The sequence below is a fragment of the Lepidochelys kempii genome, chromosome 5 (assembly GCF_965140285.1).
Source record: "Lepidochelys kempii isolate rLepKem1 chromosome 5, rLepKem1.hap1, whole genome shotgun sequence".
Taxonomy (NCBI): domain Eukaryota; kingdom Metazoa; phylum Chordata; order Testudines; family Cheloniidae; genus Lepidochelys; species Lepidochelys kempii.
This window is the reverse complement of record NC_136384.1, coordinates 51,198,648-51,220,376: the sequence shown is the minus strand read 5'-3', so window position 1 is coordinate 51,220,376 and position 21,729 is coordinate 51,198,648. Positions and strand designations below refer to the sequence as shown.

Genomic DNA, 21,729 nt, shown 5'->3' with positions numbered 1-21,729 from the left:
AACGGGTAGTGATCAATGGCTCCATATCTAGTTGGCAGCCGGTATCAAGTGGAGTACCCCAAGGGTCGGTCCTGGGGCCGGTTTTGTTCAATATCTTCATAAATGATCTGGAGGATGGTGTGGATTGCACTCTCAGCAAATTTGCGGATGATACTAAACTGGGAGGAGTTGTAGATACGCTGGAGGGGAGGGATAGGATACAGAAAGACCTAGACAAATTGGAGGATTGGGCCAAAAGAAATCTGATGAGGTTCAATAAGGATAAGTGCAGGGTCCTGCACTTAGGACGGAAGAACCCAATGCACAGCTACAGACTAGGGACCGAATGGCTAGGCAGCAGTTCTGCGGAAAAGGACCTAGGGGTGATAGTGGACGAGAAGCTGGATATGAGTCAGCAGTGTGCCCTTGTTGCCAAGAAGGCCAATGGCATTTTGGGATGTATAAGTAGGGGCATAGCGAGCAGATTGAGGGACGTGATCGTTCCCCTCTATTCGACATTGGTGAGGCCTCATCTGGAGTACTGTGTCCAGTTTTGGGCCCCACACTTCAAGAAGGATGTGGATAAATTGGAGAGAGTCCAGCGAAGGGCAACAAAAATGATTAGAGGACTGGAACACATGAGTTATGAGGAGAGGCTGAGGGAGCTGGGATTGTTTAGCCTGCAGAAGAGAAGAATGAGGGGGGATTTGATAGTTGCTTTCAACTACCTGAAAGGGGGTTCCAAAGAGGATGGCTCTAGACTGTTCTCAATGGTAGCAGATGACAGAACGAGGAGTAATGGTCTCAAGTTGCAGTGGGGGAGGTTTAGATTGGATATTAGGAAAAACTTTTTCACTAAGAGGGTGGTGAAACACTGGAATGCGTTACCTAGGGAGGTGGTAGAATCTCCTTCCTTAGAGGTTTTTAAGGTCAGGCTTGACAAAGCCCTGGCTGGGATGATTTAACTGGGAATTGGTCCTGCTTTGAGCAGGGGGTTGGACTAGATGACCTTCTGGGGTCCCTTCCAACCCTGATATTCTATGATTCTATGATTCTATAAGCTCTAGGAGTTTTGGAAGAAGGAAAGGGAGGGGAAGCAAGATAGAAATTAGAATATGATTTTAAGGTTTGATATCTCAAAACCTGTAAAGGTTAGAACTAACCAGCATATGCTTTTGGAAAGCTGGGATATCAAGCCCTGTTTTTGAAAGACCAAACTTTAAATCTGTCATTAGTCCCTCAGCTTAGCTGTTCTTTTTGGCACTAGTTAAGGACAGAATATAGAAAATGCAGAACCTCAGACTGGTTTTCAGTTCCTAGAACACATGTGCGTGGAGACTCATGGAGAGATTAGGTATTTAACTCCCAAAATTAACCTGCTCACTGGTGACAAATGTCGGCACCTGTGAATCAAAGGGAGCTCTTCTTGACCATAGGTTTTATAGATTCCAAAAGCCACATTTTGCTTTCATGACAAGGAGCAACCACTTCTTAAAAACTTAAGTAGATTGATATAGCATTATCTATAAAAACAAAACAAAACAAAACAAAACTGTGGGTCAGAGTTGTGAGTGCAATTCCTTACTGACAGGTTAAGTCACATACACTTCCTCATATCAACAGAATCATAAGGAAGATAAAGAAAACTCTTTAAATTAAATTTACATTTAAACTGATTACAAAAATCCTAGTGGTTTTAGTATTCAGGATGTTAAGCTTTCAATAGCTGGGCTGCAACCACAGCTGTGTTTCAACTCCTGCTAGTCTTTGTTATTTTTAAAGTTTAGCAGCATTTCAAGAACATAGGAATGGCCATAATGGGTCAGACCAATGGTCCATTGCAGCACAATATCCTGTCTTCTGACAGTGGCCAGTGCCAGATACTTCAAAGGGAACAGAACAGAAGACATTAATTTCAAATGATCCATCCTGTTATGCAGTCCCAGCTTCTGGCAGTTGGCAGTTTAGGGACACCTGGAGCGTGGGGCTCTGTCCCTGACCATCTTGGTCAACAGCTACTGACAGACATATCCTCCATGATCTTAACTAATTTTTTTTTGTAACCAGTTATACTTTTGGTCTTCATAGCATCCCAGGCAATGAGCTCCACAGGTTGAATGTACATTGTGTGAAGACATATGTTCCTTATGTTTCTTTAAACCTGCTGCATATTAATTTCATTGGGTGATCCCTCATTCCTGTATTATGTCCAGGGGTAAAGACCTCTATTGTATCACTCCTTAGTTGTCTCTTTTCGAAGATGAACAGCCCCAGACTTCTTAATCTCTCCTTCTATGGAAGCTATTCCATACCACTAATCATTTTTGTTGCCCTTCTTTGTACCTTTTCCAGTTCTAATAGATCTTTTTTGAGATGGGGCAACCTGAACTAAATGCAATATTTAAGGTGTGAGCGTACCATGGATTTATATAGTGGTATTATGATATTTTGTTTTTTTATTTCTCTCTTTCCCAGTGGTTCCCTACATTCCATTAGATTTTTTTGACTGCTGCTGCACATTGAATGGATTGTAACAGCTAATTTAGAACCCATTATTTTGAATTCATAGTTGGGATTATTTTTTCCAATGTGTATTACTTTGCACTTCATAGAATACCACAGTTGGAAGGGACCTCAGGAGGTCATCTAGTCCAACCCCCTGCTCAAAGCAGGACCAATCCCCAATTTTTGCCCCAGACCCCAAATGGCCCCCTCAAGGATTGAACTCACAATCCTGGGTTTAGCAGGCCAATGCTCAAACCACTGAGCTATCCCTCCCCCCTGTCAAATAAGTCTCAAAGAATTCTAAAGATAGGTGAGACATGATTTCCCTTTACAAAAGCCATGTTGACTCTTCCCAACATATTGTGTTTATCTGTGTGTCTGATAATTCTGTTCTTTTCCCAAGAGGTTCCCCAGTTCCTAATAAACCTAAAACCCTCCTTCCTACACGATTGTCTCATCCATGCACTGAGACCCTTCAGTTTTACCTGTCATTCTGGCCCTGCGTATGGAACTGGAAGCATTTCAGAGAATACTATCAGGGAGGTCCTGCACTTTAATCTCTTACCTAGCAGCCTAAATTTGGCCTCCAGGACCTCTTTCCCTATGTCACTGGTACCTACATGTACCACAACCACTGGCTCCTCCCCTGCACTGCACATAAGTCTGTCTAGATGTCTCATGATATTTGCAACCTTCGCACCCAGAAGGCAATTTACCATGTGATTCTCCCAGTCAACACAAACCCAACTATCTATATTTCTAATAATTGAATCCCCCATTACTGTTACCTGACTCTTCCTAGTAACTGGGGTTCCTCCTCAGGAGAGGTATCCTCAGTGCAAGGATACCATGACATCATCTGGAAGGAGGATCCCAACTATGGGATTGTTTCCCTACTATTGGATTGTTTGCCTCTGCTTCAACTTGACAAAAAAATATTAAAAAAATCAAAAAGATCCTTTTTTCTTTTAAGGCCTGTCTATGTTACAAAAGTAACTTTCAAGGACCCAGGGTACTGTATGGATGACCATTGACCCAGGTACAATGCCGATACAATTTTAAATGGACGGGACCTAACAGTACTGTAAATGGATTGTGTAACCACACTAAAACCTTAGAAATTGATTTTAATAGTAAACAAAAACATCACAACACATACAAAAAAGGGATACCCTAATAGTTATTAGGTATTGTCTCTTATTATGAGAGATCTGGGCATGAACTGAAAGGAACCTCTAATTTGTGATGAAAGACACAGCACAGGAAGTAACATTAGTAAAAGGAGTCAAGGGAAGATAGCATCCACTGAATAAAGTGGATAGATCCTATAAGGTCAAACTACCAATGTGCTATTATAGCGGAACCTCTTTCAATAATAGTTGTGACTGTGTGTGGAAAGGAGTAATAAAATCATAATTGCTAGCTCTTTAATATTCAGGTACAGTTAATACTTTAAATTAAAACCGTATTAAATAAGCTGTTAATTTAAAAGCACTTCTTACCATATTTTGCAGAATTTTAAGTGCTTCTTCTTTTCCTTCAAGTTGTCTCTGCGATGCTTCAAGCTCTACTTTTAAAATCTCTACCTCCTGCAAAAAAACAAAAACATAAAAACTAAAATAAAAGCCAGAACAGTCTTGTTATGTCTCAACAAGTTGTTACCAAATGAGCTCCCTTCACAAGGTTAATCTTTCCTATTAATATGATTTACAGCTTGTTTCCAATATGACATAATGCTAATGAGAATGCAAATTTAAACAAAATGTATAATCAAGCATACATACAATTACTATTTCTTCCCATTCTCTGCAAATGTACTTTAAAAACATATGATTTCATTCTGTAGTTCTTTTGTTTCATGTTTATTCTGGCACAGGCTTTTGAACACTATGCCCTGTTCTGCTCTCTCCTTTTAATTTGCTACAACAGTCTATGGATATTATATAATATATGGATACTATTCTAGCATTATTTTGTATATCGATAATTAAGCAGCTGTCCAGGTAAAAAAGCTCCTACCCAACTGTATCCTCATTTGGATGCCTGGATCACCTTCCCTTCTCCTCTTACAAGGAGGTCAGTTTGCAATTTCCAAGAGTTAAAAAGAAAAACCACTCACTCCCTCTGCCCCTCTTCCATTTCTGGTGAGAAGCAACAATGACCTGCAAGCACACACACACAAACACAAAAGTTCTGTCTTGGAACTTTAGGTGAGTCAGAGCAGAAAAGCAATGTTAAGGACAAGGTCTCAGACAAAAATGTCCCAGATTCTTTTAACTGAAGTTCATGTTAAAAATAAGAAGTCAGTCATATTAACAGATGAAATTCATTTTGCAGATTTGTAGGTGGTAGAAACCTGACTGGCTGCCAGAACTAGATTCTGCTCCAAAATCGATGCTGACAACCAGCATTTGTTACAATTCCACTGATTCAGCAACTGATACTGAAATGTGCCTGTATTTGGAGGACTGACTTGGGTGTCCAAATTGAGCCATTCAGTTGAATATCTCAAAACAAATGGACAAAAATAAACATTGGTTGAACAGATAATGGCAATTGATTCATTCAGTACAGAACATGATTATATGTGCCCTACACAATCAAGAGTTCAAGTATTTTAGCGTTTCAAAAGTAGTCCTTTTCCTAGAAAATGACAATTTCCTTATCCAGTGATTTTAGCCTTCAATCTAGACTATATAGGCACATGTGCTTTGTATTTAGTTTCCACCTTACATTTGGTCTCCAGAAGCAGCACACGCCAAATCTTTGGCAAATCATTCCTTTGAAGTACTTCATGTTTAAACTGCAGGACTAAGTAGAGAATTTCAATAAAATATGTTCTTTCTCTCGCCAACAGATTCTCAGATGCATGATGCAGAGCAATCCTATTGAGTACAGAGTGCCTCTTGGGAGTTGTTGAACACCTTCAACTCCCACTGAATTTAGTGGAAGATGAGGACACTCAGCAAATCCTAGGTGTTGAGCACCTTCAGGGACTGGGCCCACATTTTATGCTGTTTGATGGCTAATAGAATGCTTTCTGACTTGCACATCCTCTCTATGCCAAAGCTTGCTATGCCTTTATCCATATACCCTCTTGAAATGGTTTTCATTTTTACTCTGCTAGAATGAATGCTAGCTTTAACTGGAGGCTCCTATTTTGTTCTCTTTACTTAGCTTTTCATTTTTGTGGTGTGTTTATCTTGTTACTAAGACAATACTAATGTGTAAAGGGTTGTTTTTGGTATTTGTTTTACTTTGATAGTAATAAAATTTGTGTTCCTATGTTTGTCCTCAGGTAACAGAAGTTGCACCACAACACATTCAAATGACAATTTTTCTTTGTACTGTACATCATAGCACCCCAGTTTACCAATATTTGATTAGTAAACTTGGTGATGTTCCTTGAGATTTTACTGTGCTCTGCATGCCAGGGTCCCTTCAACAAAGCTGGCTTGAAGTAGGCCTGCCAGCTTCCATGTTGGTGCTCCAGGTTTCCAAACTGAGAGTGTAATGAAGAGACTGCTGCTAAATGAAGTATTTTCCCTTTAAGGCCCTCCACACTTTGGGAATCTAGAACAAAGAGTCTGCCTCTTCATTGCACTCCAGAATTAGAAAATCCAGAGGATACAGTGACCTTCAGTTTATAGATCCTGGGGCACAGAATCTTTTAAGTCTCCGAACTAGCTCTCTGATTGACAGAGCTCATATTTACCCAAAGTTTTGGGTATTCTAAGGTCTTCCAATGAAATAACATTGTATATATTTTATTACATTATAATAAACAAGCATTTCAAAAAAAGCCCATTCAGGACTAGTACTAACCTCTATAGCCTCCCGAAGTTGTTGTCTTAATTCTTCATTTGACACTTCAGAATTAGACTCTGTATAAAATTGATGAGATATCAACACATTCACAAAACTCCCAATTCTTTTAGTTTTCTTTACCTTTATATTGATAAGAGAGCCCATTTAGACACTCATTATCATCCGTGTAATTTTTATGAGGCTAAATAACACAGAATTACAAAATACATTAGAACAGTATCTATTATCTGGTCTGCAATATTTCACATGTAAAGACGAAAAGTTAGAAAAAGAAAAGTTTAGCCACACAGAGAATAAATTAATTTCAAGTGTTTCCTTTTATAAAAAAAAAAGAGAAACCTCTTTCCCCCCCCAAATGCATTTTCGTTTTTCCTGTATATTTATGAAAAAAAGTGTTTTCAGTTTTCAACGATTAAAAAACAAGACAACAGCTAGCTACCAGGTGTTGAAGAACTCTAATTGCATAGAGTGTGGATGATTTGCATGAGCCTTGCAGGAGTACACGGAGGGAAGCACTGCACTGGATCCCCTCATTCAACTCATATAGATCCCAGGTGCTTATTATGGGCAACTGCTTTTTCTCACCTAGGCCCTGATCCTTCAGAGACCTCCACTCCACATAGGTAGACCCCTATGCAGAGGCCCAATGAATTCAACATGGTTCCATGTGGGCTCAAGCTCTGCTTGCATGGAGCTCACTGCATAGACCCTTATCACTTAGGGTGCAAGCAGAAGCATTATGAAATTGACTGGGATTGCACAAGTCTAATAAATTTCACACTGGTCCTGCTGACACCAGCAAAAGAGCAATTATGTTGGACAGTCTGGTTTATGTTGGAGGGGGCAGGAGTGAACCAGAGTGACTAGAACACCAAAGAGGGAAACACTCAGTTGGGGGAAGTAAGAATAACTGAAAAGATATTTGAAGGAGAGGGGGGAAAAAAGGAGAAGCACTAACTGTGGTTGACTATATTCACAGCATTGCCACTTTTACATAAAATTCAGCACTAATAATGAGAAAAGAGAGAGAGCTTCAAATGCTGTAGAGTAACTTTTTAAGGGTGAGATTGTTCCTGAACTATAATTTCAGTGAAATATCAAGCACACATGTTTGATATTTAGCTGGAAACTAAATTTGAGATATAATTTCAGGGATGATATACTTAAGCAACTTACAGACACAAGGAAGTGGAACAGGACTGTGTCATTCCAATTCCTCCATAAACAAAGAAAATTAGTCTGCTTCTTCCCCTGCGCCCTTATTTCCTGAGGTCTTTGTCAAACCTCACTTTCAATGACCCCATGAAAGAGGGGTCATAGGACCAGTAGCTGGAAGGGAAAAATCCAATATAGCTTCAACCCCTACCATTTGAAGAGGCTGGAGGGAGAGCTGAGACCATCCCCAAAGTAAACTGAAATTACAGTTGAATGCATTTGGCTGCATTTATACAATAGTTCAGTGTTTATCATGCTAAATCAACTCCCAAATTCTAATGTAAATAAACATTTTTATTCAGCAATTCAGTGTCTACATATTCTTCATTCTGTCATAAAAATATCTCAGCACTGCAGAGCAATATCAGAAAATATAAACAGCATAAGTAAAATTCTTAAGCAATATTAGACTTCTAAGGGTGACTAACTTTACAGTGACATGACATGAGCTCGAAAGACTGTACAACACTAACTTTTAAGATTATATCAGTTACTAATGTATTGTGCAAACATTACAGGCACATCTTAAAAATATTTCATTAGAGGTTCTCAAAATGTTTTAGAAACATTTTGAATAAAGCTTCATAACACTCTGAGAAAATAATCTACCTCACAAATTTCACAAACAGAGAAACTTTAGGGGGCAAATAATGAACTAAAAGTTAGTCTTACCAGAACTATTTTGTCGGCTGCATCTAGTAATGCCACTTATTCCAAGCTTTTTGGATGACACATCATACAAACCATTGCATTTTGAACAGTGAAAAATTGCAGCATCACTTTCTTCCCCTTTCTTTAGCAGAAGCGGGTTGAAGATCTTATCAGACCCTTTCCTAGATCTAAATGTGTGCACATTTAAACCTTCCATTTCATAGACACCACCAGGTCTTCTACCAAGTCCATTTCCCAAGTCTCCACATGTCATGTCATCTTCTTCACCTTCCGAGTCTTTCTCCTCCTGTTTGCTCTGTAATGTGAATGCCTCACTCATTGGCAATGTGAATGGTGTCTTCTTCAGAACTCTATATACCTATTTGAAAGGGAAAAGATCCTCAGACAAAGTAGCAGTACAGAAGGGAATGTAGTACTTTGTCTGAGATGAAGTGAAAAATCTTGTGTTTTTAGAGTCCCAGTGTTTTCCAACACCATGTTCAGGATCCCAGAAAATGTCTACTGTGCACATGAACAAAACACATTAAGGTAATCTAAGTCATTTGTGCATAAAATTCCCTGCTAGGTATGCAGGAGTGATTCTGGTGACTTGAATCTAAGATTAAACAAACAGATTGGTTTTAACTGACACAAAAGCAGCAGATATTTTCGGTTTGTTCAAAGTATGTTTCCAATAACATAAAACCATACCAGTGTTCTGGTCTCTGCCAACAAGGCACAAGAGAACACACCTACCCACCAGGTTTCTTTACTTAAAAAAAGAAGGCAGTAAAGAGGAAGTATTATTAGGTTTACAATTCACTAGGTACAAGAGTCACATCAAGTTCTCTGAAGTGTGTAACATTTAGTTCATGCACAAGTAATTCATGTACGGTAGAAGTGTAAGAAAAATTATTCCCTTCTGAACTTCCTTGAATTTAATGGATTTAGTTTTAAACAATTTAATACTATTTTCAATCAAGGCTTGTTAAGTGATAGACATTTAATTTATAAAAACAATTAAACCTTTATAAAGAGGAAACACTTTATATCCTTTCCTTAGTCATAGATCACCTTCATTCTGTGTGGATTATTTTTAGCATGTTGAAATGTCAACACCAGCTGACTTGGTAACATTTTCAATACTACAATAGTTGCAAGCTGATGTAAACATTTCTAAATCATATCCCACTAATTTGGACTTTACCCGTCTTCATTTTCAATGTGATTTGATAGATGTTGGAACCAGTAATCCCAGAATTTTTTTCTAAGAAAGGGGAGGTCACCATTTATCTTTTAGGCATTTCCATTGTGCCCATCGCCATGATGTCTAGGACTAGAAATTAAAAATCGAAAAACAATTTATCTCCAAACTTCCAAACTCAACTGCTGCTACTTATTTGGTTTACAAGCTCAATTCTTCCTGCCAACCCTGTCTCCTTATCTTCTCTCATGGAAGAAACACAGTGATAGACAGTCCTGGATTATTCTAATTAACAAAAGTGTGTAAACTCTAGTCACATTTGAAATATATTTCAAATTCCTCCCAGATGAAACAGAGCATCCTGCAGCCAGGAAACACAGATGATCATGCTGATACTGCAAGGTAAGAAAATCAAAGGCCAAATTCTGTCTCCAGGTATACTGGCAGTGCAGAGCTTCATCCTTCCTTGTGAGCAGAAAGTAGCAACACAGACCAAAACAGATATTCTAGAACAGCGATTCCCAAACTGTGGGTTGGGACCTCAAAGCGGGTCGCAACCCCGTTTCAATGGGGTTGCCAGAGCTGGTGTTAAGACTTGCTGAGGCCCAGGGCTGAAGTCCAAGTCCAAGTCCTACCACCCAGGACCAAAGCAGAAGCCTGAGCTCTGCTTCGGTTTTGGGCCCCCTGCCTGGTTTGGCAGGGCTTGGGCTTTGTCTTTGGACCCCCTCCTGGGATAGCAGGGCTTGGGCGGGCTCAGGCTTCGGTCCCCACTCCTGGGGTCATGTAGTAATTTTTGTTATGAGAAGGGGGTCATGGTGCAATGAACTTTGAGAACCACTGCTCTAGAATCAATAATTCAGACGGACAGCCTACTGGATAGTGTGCATATTGGAGAGTGTATGAATATTGACTCGTTAAATGTTTATTCATTAGCAAACCTAATTAAATTTCTATTCACAGTAATTTTTCGACAGACTAATGGATTATTTTTTCAGTAATGTTAGTTGAGTGGCCCACTGAACAAATATGTAAAGTTTAAAATTGCACCACTCTGCTTAGAAACGCATCTATCTGTTGAATAAGAAACTCTCAACATACACCTGGCTGTTTGAAAGAGGGTAATCAGCAAAGTCTGTGTCTAATCAGTTATTTCTTATTAGACTCAAATTTATAAGACTAGAGCAGATATTCAACATAGGGTAAATTCCTACTCTTTACACAAGGACATCTAGAAAGATGAAATGATACTTAGTTATTATAGTGAAGAGCACATTAGAAATACCACAGTGAATAAACTGTTTTGACAGTTTAATGATGAGCTCAGTACAGCATGTATCACAGAGCTGAAAGTGCCCAGTAATCACAAATGAATACTTTAGCTCAGAGGTCAGCATCGTTTCAGAAGTGGTGTGCTGAGTCTTCATTTATTCACTCTAATTTAAGGTTTTGCATGCCAGTAATATATTTTAACATTTTTAGAAGGTCTCTTTCTATAAGTCCATAATATATAACTAAACTATTGTTGTATGTAAAGTAAATAAGGTTTTTAAAATGTTTAAGAAGCTTCATTTAAAATTAAAATGCAGAGGCTTCCGGACTGGTAGCCAGGACCCGGCCAGCGTGACTGCCACTGAAAATCAGCTCACATGCTGCCTTTGGCACACGTGCCATAGGTTGCCTATCCCTGCTTTAGCTAGTTACAAACCATGATTTATACCTATTGTGAAAGAGGCTTACTTAGAATGTAAAAACACAACCTCTGAGATCCATCCTTAGGCAGCCTTCTGTATATAAGCAGCTATGTTAGGAACATAATAGCTCATTTTTCTACTATCAGATTGAATAAAAATATTAAAGCTCTCAGGTCACTGTAAGTCTTGTAGTCAGTTACTGTTCAGTTAGTGCTTATGTGCGAAGGAAGTTTCACAAGAGGTTCACAAACAACTAAAGATTTTTTTAAAACTAGGTTTGTGCACTTTTTTGTACTTTATAATTTATATAGGTCAAAAGGCATTTTTTAAGATTCTTTTTTCCCTGCCTGTTTTTACACTAAAAATTCAAGTCACATCTAGCCTAAAGGACTACATGGCTTTGTTTACATTGGGAATTAAAGGTCTGAAAAATTCTAGCTGTGTAGCTCCATCACCAGTGGAATCGGTGGAGGCTACAGCATAGACAAGGCTCAGGCATTTTTACAGTGAGACCATTTTTAATGTCTGAGCCTATCTAAGTTTTGGCTACACTACTGGTTCCTCTGCTGCACCTGAGGTAAACCACAGGTATAAAAAAAAATCCTGCTAGATACAAAGACAGAGAGTCTTTCAGCCTAAATAGGTTCCGAATGTCTAATTTAAAAATATAGACAACTGTTAACCTTTTCAAGTCTTCTTTACACATCCTAACACCAAAAAAAGCAATGTTTCTCCTTTTGCAGGACACTTTTAAATAGTAGTGAGATAATGAAAGTCAGGGCCAAAAAGGTATTCTGGTCAACATGCAGGAGTGAAAAAAGTATCATAGAATATCAGGGTTGGAAGGCACCTCAGGAGGTCATCTAGTCCAACCCCCTGCTCAAAGCAGGACCAATCCCCAATTTTTGCCCCAGATCCCTAATGGCCCCCTCAACAATTGAACTCACAACCCGGGGTTTAGCAGGCCAATGCTCAAACCACTGAGCTATCCAGTTTGGCCAATGTACCTGGCAGAGGGGTATTGCTGGCACATATCACATTGGTAGATGTGCAGGTGAACTCTAGTAGGTGGCTCTAGCCATGAAGCACCTAATTCCAGGAAGTGTGTGATGCCATTAACTAACACTCAAGAAATCAAACCCTTTGCGCTTCCCTGTGCACACGTGTGATTTCTCCTAAGGAGCGAGGAAAGAAATCACACCTGTGTACAGAGGAGCACGGTCCCCCGCACTTAAGCTCTGCAGCATGCCCCTAGGCGCCTACTCAGCCCTGACCCCAGAGAGCCTGGCAGCACCTGAACCCTGGGCGCGTACACCCCCAGCACCCACTGCGTATTGCTGCTTCACATTGTGCAAACCCTGCTTTATTACCAAACCCAACCGCCTGCACCCCACCCCCACCAAGGCCTCCTCCTGCCCCCAGGTCCCCAACCTTTCCCCTCAGCCTCCCTGGAGCGCCCAACCCTGCAGCCCAGCCGCACCCCTCGCAGGCTCCCGGGTGCTGCGTTCCCACCGCAGCCGGGGGGAACTGCCCCAGGCGGCGCCGCTGCTGCCCCTTCTAGCCAGGGCGCGAGGGCCCCTCCGAGCCCGGTGGCGGGAAACCCCGCGGAGCTCCCCCAGCCGTCGGGACAGGCCCGGCGGCAGCCAACGGGAGGCTGTGACCACCCCGCGGCCCACCAACCTGGGTCTCTAAGCTCCGCAGCCACCCGCGCTTCCTCGTTCCCCGCCTGCGAGTACCTGCAGCGCCGCCCGCCCTCGGGGGGCAGGGCCTCAATCAGGGCCGCCCCCCCTGCAGGCGCTGTGCATGGCAGCGCTACTGGCTTTCCGTGTGGGGCCTCAGCTAGGGTAGGAGTGGGGCAGGGAGGGAGAGAGCAGGTCGTGATGCTCCCCGGCCCCAGAGCCGTGGCCGAGCCCGCAGGCAGAAAGCAGCCAGGAGCCTGTGGCAGTGAGGGCATGAGCAGAGCTCAGCCTGGCTTCCAACTACCCTCTTAGCATTTATTATCTCCTGTGCCGCAGGAGAGAGGATGGGCTTTATACACACAGATGGGGTATATGCAATTGCTGGTACTCATAGCCAAAAGGGGGTTAAAAGTTCCCCCTGCAGAGTGGATTCCATAACTGACTCTTGTATAGATGGCCTCTTGTAACTTCTAATGCATCTGGTGCTGACCCCTTCCGGAGACTGGATTCCACACTGGATGAGCCATTGGCCTGATGTCCTGTGACAATTCTTATAGGACAGGAGACATTGATGGAGCATCCCACAGAGTTAAAAATATTCAAAGAGCTATTAATGGTTAGTGATGTTGTCATAGAAGATAAAAAGCTAAAATAGATGTAGAGGCATACAAGTTACATGTCATAAGAACGGCCACACTGCGTCAGACCAAAGGTCCATCCAGCCCAGTATCCTGTCTACCAAGAGTGGCCAATGCCAAGTGCCCCAGAGGGAGTGAACCTAACGGGTAACAATCTAGTGATCTCTCTCCTGCCATCCATCTCCACCCTCTGACAAACAGAGGCTAGGGACACTATTCTTTACCCATCCTAGCTAATAGCCATTAATGGACTTAACCTCCATGAATTTTTCCAGTTCTCTTTTAAACCCTGTTATATAGCCCTAGCCTTCACAACCTCCTCAGGCAAGGAGTTCCACAGGTTGACTGTGAGCTGAGTGAAGAACTTCCTTCTATTTGTTTTAAACCTGCTGCCCATTAATTTCATTTGGTGGCCCCTAGTTCTTATATTATGGGAACAAGTAAATAGCTTTTTCTTATTCACTTTCTCCACACCACTCATGATTTTATATACCTCTATCATATCCTCCCTTAGTCTCCTCTTTTCCAAGCTGAAAAGTCCTAGCCTCTTTAATCTCCCCTCATATGGGACCCATTCCAAACGCCTAATCATTTTAGTTGCCCTTTTCTGAATCTTTTCTAATGCCAGTATATCTTTTTTGAGATGAGGGGGCCACATCTGTATGCAGTATTCAGGATGTGGGTGTACCATGCATTTATATAAGGGCAATAAGATATTCTCCATCTTATTCTCTATCCCTTTTTTAATGATTCCTAACATCCCATTTGCTTTTTTGACTGCCCCTGCACACTGCGTGGATGTCTTCAGAGAACTATCCACCATGACTCCAAGATCTTTCTCTTGACTAGTTGTAGCTAAATTAGCCCCCATCATATTGTATGTATAGTTGGGATTATTTTTCCAATGTGCATTACTTTACGTTTATCCACATTAAATTTAATTTGCCATTTTGTTGCCCTTAGTTTTGTGAGATCTTTTTGAAGTTCTTCACAGTATGCTTTGGTCTTAACTATCTTGAGCAGTTTAGTATCATCTGCAAACTTTGCCACCTCGCTGTTTACCCCTTTCTCCAGATCATTTATGAATAAGTTGAATAGGATTGGTGCTAGGACTGACCCTTGGGGGAGAGGGTTAACTAGTGGTGTTCATTCTGAAAATTTACCATTTACTCCTACCCTTTGTTCCCTGTCTTTTAAGCAGTTCTCAGTCCACTGAAAGGATCTTCCCTCTTATCCCATGACAACTTAATTTACATAAGAGCCTTTGGTGAGGGACCTTGTCAAAGGCTTTCTGGAAATCGAAGCATACTATGTCCCTGGATCCCCCTTGTCCACAGATTTGTTGACCCCCTCAGAGAACTCCAATAGATTAGTAAGACATTATCTCCCTTTACAGAAACCATGTTGACTTTTGCCTAACACTGTCTGTACCAAGCCACTCTTTTCCTGAGAATATAGTTCTAGATGTTACATTCCACAAATCTGATACAAATAAAATAGACCAATTAACATTTTTTATGTTAATGTACTTTAATTTTCATGTTTGGAAAAATACTTTACCAAAAATACCTAAAAAAAAAAAGGCAAAAAAGCCAAAATTGCTTTATGGAAGTACACTCAGAACTTGTTTGCATTATAGTCCTTCAAATCAACCTGAACATTTTTCCTCTTCCAGCAGGTGATAAGTTTAAACAACTCTGGCAATTTCCTATTCTTGTAAGATTTTGTGGTCCTTATTCAAGCAACACTCCCATTGGGTTCAGTGGGAATATAACTTGCAGGATCTGGCTCAGAAGGCTCACAACCCACCATGAACAAACAAGATAAACCCATCCAAATTAAACACTATCCTTTCACATAGATCCTTGTTAACAGAGTCCAATCAGATCATTTACATGCACACAGGCCACTCAAACAGTTACAGTGAAACCTATAAATAATGACGAGCAAAGAGCCTGCTATTATTGTAGTTGTAATAACAGCTGGATGCATAATGCAGTACAATTAATAAAGAGGAATTCTTGCAGGGACTGACATTTAACTGGCCATTATGACAGGTGACCACAGGCAGTCAAGCTCAGGTTTCACTGTAGTCACTTACATCTGTTTTCAAACAGTAATTCACACTCCCCTTTCCACAAAATGATATACTGCTGCTTCTTTAAACTTTCCATTCACAAAAACTTTAAAATTCACCCAAAGTGAGTAAAATAATCAACATAAAATGAGCAATGGTTTATATTATGGAGAAATATATGAGGATATGCTCCCCTATGCTATGAAGAAGCTTCTGCTGTTTTAAAATATCTTAGCGTTTGAAAACAGCTCACAAAAGTAATGCATTTCACATATCTGCCATGAACATAAGCCTCCAAATATATACACGCTCCACTGCAGCCTGGAGCTTTCTCTAATGTAAGAATAGCCTGTGCGCTCCTGACTTCCCTCGATAACCATTTGATAATATAGATCTCAGCTCCTCTCGGTACAAAATCCATCTGTCAGTGATTGGCATTATTTTAATTTAACCATGTCAGATTCATCAGTATGATCAATCGTTATTATAATTCCTCAGTTTTTCCTCAGATTAAAAAGTTATCATTGTTCAATTATACTTCAGTGACTAAAAAAGGTTAATTTACCATGCCAAAATTACAAATTTCATTTATTGAACAGCCAGAATAACCTGAAAAAAAAAAAAAAAGTCCGTGTTCCTTTTTCCTCAGATTTCAGTTGTTGTCTTTCATCCACTGCTCAATCCACTGTATAATCTGATCTAAATTCCGCTCCAGGTCCTCTGGCGTGTTACTAGGCAACTGGTGTACAATTTCTTCCTTATAAGATGACATTGCCTCTTCATAAATAGTCTGAAAAATCTCACATTGAATGTTGTCCTGTAGTTTTTTCCCTTTGTACCCTCTAAACACAAAACCAAAAGAACACTTAGATAAGCAAATATAAAAGAAAGAGGACTTTATATCCTTATCTTATACAAAACCCTGAATTTATACTCTTGAAAGGCTCCTGTGAATCCGCATGACAATTCACCTTCATTTACTCCACTGATTTACCTGCTTTCAAGTCTGTCGTACAGAAATGAGTTTTCAGTGCGAAGTACAAATACTATATGAAACCAGCGTTCTGGGAAGAAGTCACAGCCATGATAATCAACAATAACTCCACCTTCATTCATTTTGTCTTCTAGTTCATCAATTACCTACAGAAAAGTCAGACAAAGGCTCAAGAAAACTAGATGCAGCTTCTTTGTACAGTAAAAGCTTTGTTATCTGGCAACATTGGGGGAGTGAGGGGTGCTGGTAAGTAAAAAATTCTGGTTAACTAAGAGGGAGGGAGTTTGGGTGGGGTCTCAGGGTTGAGGTGTGGGGGGTTGGGGGGCTTGAGCTCTGGGAGGGAGTTTGGGTGCAGGAGGGGGCTCGGGGCAGGGGTGCTGGATCCAGGCCATGCTTACCTTGGGCGGCTCCCCGCAAGCGGCAATGTGTCTCTGCTGCTCCTAGGCGGAGGCGTGACTAGGCAGTTCTGCGTGCTGCCTTCCCCAGCAGGTGCCACCCCTGCAGCTCCCAGAGCCCATGCCCCGCACCCCCTCCCGCACTCCAAACCCTTTGTGGCTTTTCCTCTGCCTAGGAGCAGCAGGGACATGTCACTGCTTCCGGGGAGCCAAGCAAAGCCAGGTAGGAAGCCTGCCAGCCCCACGCCAACCGGACTATAAACCAGACTTTCAATGAAGATCAGAAAAGCCGGCTTACAGAGCTTTCCGGTTGGTAAAGTACCAGAAACACAGCTTTTACCGTAATTAACCCCACCCCCACTTTCAATATGATAGATTTTGAAGTTGGACTCACTCGGTCTTCATCCAAAATTGGGCATTCATATTCCTCATCAAAGCCTTCATATAATTCCCCTATAGAAAAAAAAAGAGTCCATGTTATTTTGTGAGATAATGGTAGTCATTTGACAACACATTTATGTTAATCTGACACTGACAGTCAATAGAAATTATGTTTATTTTTCAAATTCTTTAAAATCTATTGTATAGATTTGTTTCAATAAAACAAATGCCATGGATAAAAGCATTAGCTTGAACATTAAAGCCGGGTGGATTGATTTAAATCAGCAAACAGGAAAACTGGATTTAAATAACTGATTTTAATCATGTTTTGCGTTTGACCTTTTTAGTTACTTTCCTTGGGAAAAAAATTGATTCTTCTTGGTTGGTACCAATTAACATACTGATTTACAACTAAATATGGCCTTTTCACTAAATTTGTTGCTTCCATTTGCAAACCAGGAGGGCACTACAGCTATATAAATGTATTTAAGCAATCATACAGCTTAATTTACATTTATCCAAATTCTTGATTTTTACAGTTTTTATGATGTTAGAATATGGTTAATGATGCATTTCTTATTTACTAGATGATTAATTTTTTATTTGTGATTTATGTCAGGCTCTCTTTAGATTTTATGCATTTCTAATTGAATATTCAACAGAATTTTTATTTAATAAAGTACCTTAAGATACATAAGAAAAAGGTTTATCAAAACATGTTTTGCACTTGAAACTAATATATTAAACAAAGGAATTACTCTCTGCAGTTAGTGAATCAAACTGATTATTTCTGGACACCATGTCCTTCAAGATTTTAGAACTAGTAAATATCATCCTATTGCAGCTAGTATTTGATTCATATATTGGAAGAGGAAAACAAGTGCTTCTCCTTTTTCAATTTCCAATTGGTTTCCTAACTTTGAATGAACTAGTTGAATAAACTGAAATGAAGAAAATATTCTCTCTGCACCTCAAAAGAGGCTATAGCTGTCAAAAGCTGGTTTAACACTTCAGAGAATTCTCGTTCTAGGTGCATAGGCATTGACTTCTATCAGTTCAGTAGTCTGGGGTTTCTTTAAAACTTGTCTGCAAATATGTATTGCTTCATATTATTTCTGGTATTTAATTTAAATGACTAATAGATTATAACAAGTGTAAACCTTTACATAGGTTGTCAATTTCAAATTTAAATAGTTTATTTTATAAAAATCCTGTTTTTAATTTAAATAAAAAATCCAATTCATTTTTAACATATCAATTTTTATCCACACTTTATTAAAACATCTGTCATACCACAAGCATCTTAGCACTGAATTATGCCTCTACATGGCAAAGCTACTGAGGGAAATGAAGACATGAGGTGCAATTGTATAAGGGTGGGAGGTATGGTGAGCAGCTGGTCATGCTTAACCTTTAAAAAGGTGCAGTTAACACTTTTCCGTGTTTATCTTTCAGTTGTCTCAGGGCTTCATCCTGCAACTCTCACTCCCTTAAGTAGTCCTCATTGATGCAAATAGTCCCACTGATTACAAAAGCCCGATCTTGCATCCGAATCTATACAAGCAGACCCCCATGGGTGGTGGGTATCATAGGTGAAGGAGGCTGTGCCTCCCCAAACAGCCGGGGTGGCCCTGCCCACGTTCCGCTCCATGCCCTCCCTGCTTCCTTCCCCCTATGCAGTGGCCTCGGCTTGGGCTGGGTCCGCGCCACCTGGTGCTCCTGGGGCTGGGGGAGCTAGCCTGGGTGAAGGCCAGTGGCCACAGTGTGGAAGCTCTGGGTTCCAGCAGTTGCAGAAGAGGTGAGACCTTGTGTGGAAGGGGCGGGGCGGGGCTCGGCTCGCCTTCTTCAACCAGCGGTTCACATGCCACCCATGCAGACTCCTATGTCTACATGGGTCTACTTGAAGGAGAGGGGCCAGCGGGGCTGTTTGCATGAATGAGGATTGCAAGACAGAGCCCTGAGTTTGTAGAAAACTTTTTTGAGAAACAGTTTATCACATAATTAGACTATAATGTAATGCCTATGCTCAAGGGAGCAGAGTTAAGGTTATGCACGAGACTCTGACCTTAGCATCTCCAGATCTGAGTGCCTTACTGTGCAACCTTAATTTTCTCATAATGTAGTTCTTCAGATGGAACAAGAAAATACAGTACTGAGCACTAAATCATGCTCTTGCTTTTATACTAGTGAGGAAGATAAATAAAAAGGAAGGGGAGGCTGCTGAAAAAGAAGTCACTGGCTAATATCCCTATTATCCTACCCTGGCTTGTCAGCACTAAGGTAGGACTTTGCCCTAAAATGCCATTGTCAAGGTTCCTTCCCCACTCTGAACTCTAGGGTACAGATTTGGGGACCTGCATGAAAGACCCCCTAAGCTTATTCTTACCAGCTTAGGTTAAAACTTCCCCAAGGCACAGATTTCCTTCTTGCCTTGGGAATCAGCTTAAGTTAAAAACCTGGTACGCTGCCACCACCAAGCAATTTAAACAAAGAACAGCGAAAGAGACCACTTGGGGGGATATTTTTAGGAAAGATGTCTCCAAGCCCTACACCCCCTTTCCTGGGGAAGGCTTAATAATAATATCCTCACCAATTGGTACAGGTGAACACAGACCCAAACCTTTGGATCTTAAGAACAATGAAAAATCAATCAGGTTCTTAAAAGAAGAATTTTATTTAAAGAAAAGGTAAAAGAATCACCTCTATAAAATTAGGATGGTAAATACTTTACAGGGTAATCAGATTCAAAACATAGAGAATCCCTCTAGGCAAAACCTTAAGTTACAAAAAGACACAAACAGGAATACACATTCCCTCCAGCACAGCGAATTTCACATCCAAAAAAACAAAGGAAAATCTAACGCATTTTCTAGCTAGATTACTTACTAACTTTACAGGAGTTGGAAGGCTTGCATCCTTGATCTGTTACCGGCAAAGGTATCATGCAGACTGACAAAACCCTTTGTCCCCCACTCCAGATTTGAAAGTATCTTGTCCCCTCATTGGTCATTTTGGGTCAGGTGCCAGCAAGGTTACCTTAGCTTCTTAACCCTTTACAGGTGAAAGGATTTTTCCTCTGGCCAGGAGGGATTTTATAGCACTGTATACAGAAAGGTGGTTACCCTTCCCTTTATACTTATGACAGCCATCAAGTCACATTTGGAGAGATTGAGGAAAGGAAGAAAACATAGCAAAGTGTAAGAAAAAATGTGTATAATGGACATCAGTCTGAACTGTATTTTGTAAATGCACTCAGTGTGATGGACAGATACATGATCAATATGGTGGCATCCTATTAGACTATTAATTTAACAAGGAATACTTATTATTTTAACAGGATTTACATGAACATAAGTCTAGTATTTATCTCAAAATAAATTATTACAAGCTCTCCTAAATGTATCACGCCCATCAACCCACCCAAAAAAATTATAATTTTGATTAAGCAGCAATAATGTACATTTAATATTTACCTATTGTTTGCAAAAAGAAAAAGAGTACTTGTCGCACCTTAGAGACTAACCAATTTATTTGAGCATAAGCTTTTGTGAGCTACAGCTCACTTCATCGGCTGTAGCTCACAAAAGCTTATGCTCAAATCAATTGGTTAGTCTCGAAGGTGCCACAAGTCCTCCTTTTCTTTTTGTGAATACAGACTAACACGGCTGCTACTCTGAAACCTATTGTTTGCATGTCTCTCTTATACAAAGCAAATATATTCTAAATACTCCAATGGAGTATACATTGTTATACAACCTACCTTCTTTTGCCAAATCACCCACATTAACATATGTTGCCCCTACTCTTCCTGCAAGCTCTTTGCCCAGTGTAGTCTTCCCTACACCAGGAGTACCTATAAAACGAATTATATAAAGTGATACATTATTTAAATCAATGCCATAAATATAAAGTATTTGTATCATACCTAACGTAAGTACTTTAGCAAATAAATACATTATGGTACATCACAACCATAAACTCATTGATAAGCAGAAACACAATTATGTTAAAATGTTTAAAAAATAAAGTTTAGATTTACAGGAACCAACTCAGCTGTGCAGATCTTAAAGGCCACAAATGTCTCTTTAAATAAGTCAGCCAGAAAAGTGTACCAAAAAACCCCACAACAAAATAACTACCACTAAACCCCACCCCCACAGAATAACAGAGGAGAAGGGGGAGAAGAAAGTTTGGCAAGAAAATACAGATCTGAATGGCATCAGCAAATAAAAGTGAAATCTGCTCCACACTACGCAATTTAAAACTGACCCCAAACTGACTCTGGTATCATCATATGGTTATGGTAAAGTAAAGTCCTAGCAACACTCTGCCAAAACCCTGAATTTGAAAGCCAGTTGTCAGACTACTTGTGCGAATGCATCACTGCCATTCTCAGCGAAGAACTGATGGGAAAAAACTCCTCGATCAGACCGTGACGTATCAAAAGCTGATAACGGATCGAACAAAATTAATGAAACAATCGTTAAGCCAC

General features: G+C 40.3%; 2 protein-coding genes across 10 annotated transcripts in view; both read right to left on the bottom strand.

Moving 5' to 3' along the window:
* CCDC125 (coiled-coil domain containing 125) overlaps positions 1–13,002 on the bottom strand; it is a 46,086-nt gene extending 33,084 nt beyond the window's left edge. The window contains exons 1-4 of one of the 4 annotated variants that reach the window (XM_073344351.2): positions 12,754–13,002; positions 8,200–8,557; positions 6,310–6,368; positions 3,987–4,073 (exon numbers count right to left, since the gene is read on the bottom strand). In XM_073344351.2, the coding sequence (XP_073200452.1) occupies positions 3,987–4,073; positions 6,310–6,368; positions 8,200–8,518 (465 nt within the window). In that variant the 5' untranslated portion in view covers positions 8,519–8,557; positions 12,754–13,002. Of the gene's footprint in view, positions 1–3,986; positions 4,074–6,309; positions 6,369–8,199; positions 8,558–12,080; positions 12,327–12,553; positions 12,580–12,753 lie in introns of those variants that run through there. The other 3 variants (XM_073344352.2, XM_073344353.2, XM_073344354.2) reach the window with 3 other exon arrangements.
* Positions 13,003–15,838: 2,836 nt separating this feature from the next.
* Positions 15,839–21,729, bottom strand: part of AK6 (adenylate kinase 6) — a 35,694-nt gene continuing 29,803 nt past the window's right edge. For 2 of the 6 annotated variants that reach the window (XM_073344346.2, XM_073344345.1), the window contains 5 exons: positions 20,998–21,090; positions 20,124–20,372; positions 17,251–17,309; positions 16,462–16,607; positions 15,839–16,309 (listed from right to left, as the gene is read on the bottom strand). In XM_073344346.2, coding sequence (XP_073200447.1) covers positions 16,120–16,309; positions 16,462–16,607; positions 17,251–17,309; positions 20,124–20,247 — 519 coding nt within the window. In that variant the 5' untranslated portion in view covers positions 20,248–20,372; positions 20,998–21,090 and the 3' untranslated portion in view covers positions 15,839–16,119. Of the gene's footprint in view, positions 16,310–16,461; positions 16,608–17,250; positions 17,310–20,123; positions 20,373–20,997; positions 21,723–21,729 lie in introns of those variants that run through there. The other 4 variants (XM_073344347.1, XM_073344348.1, XM_073344344.2 and 1 more) reach the window with 4 other exon arrangements.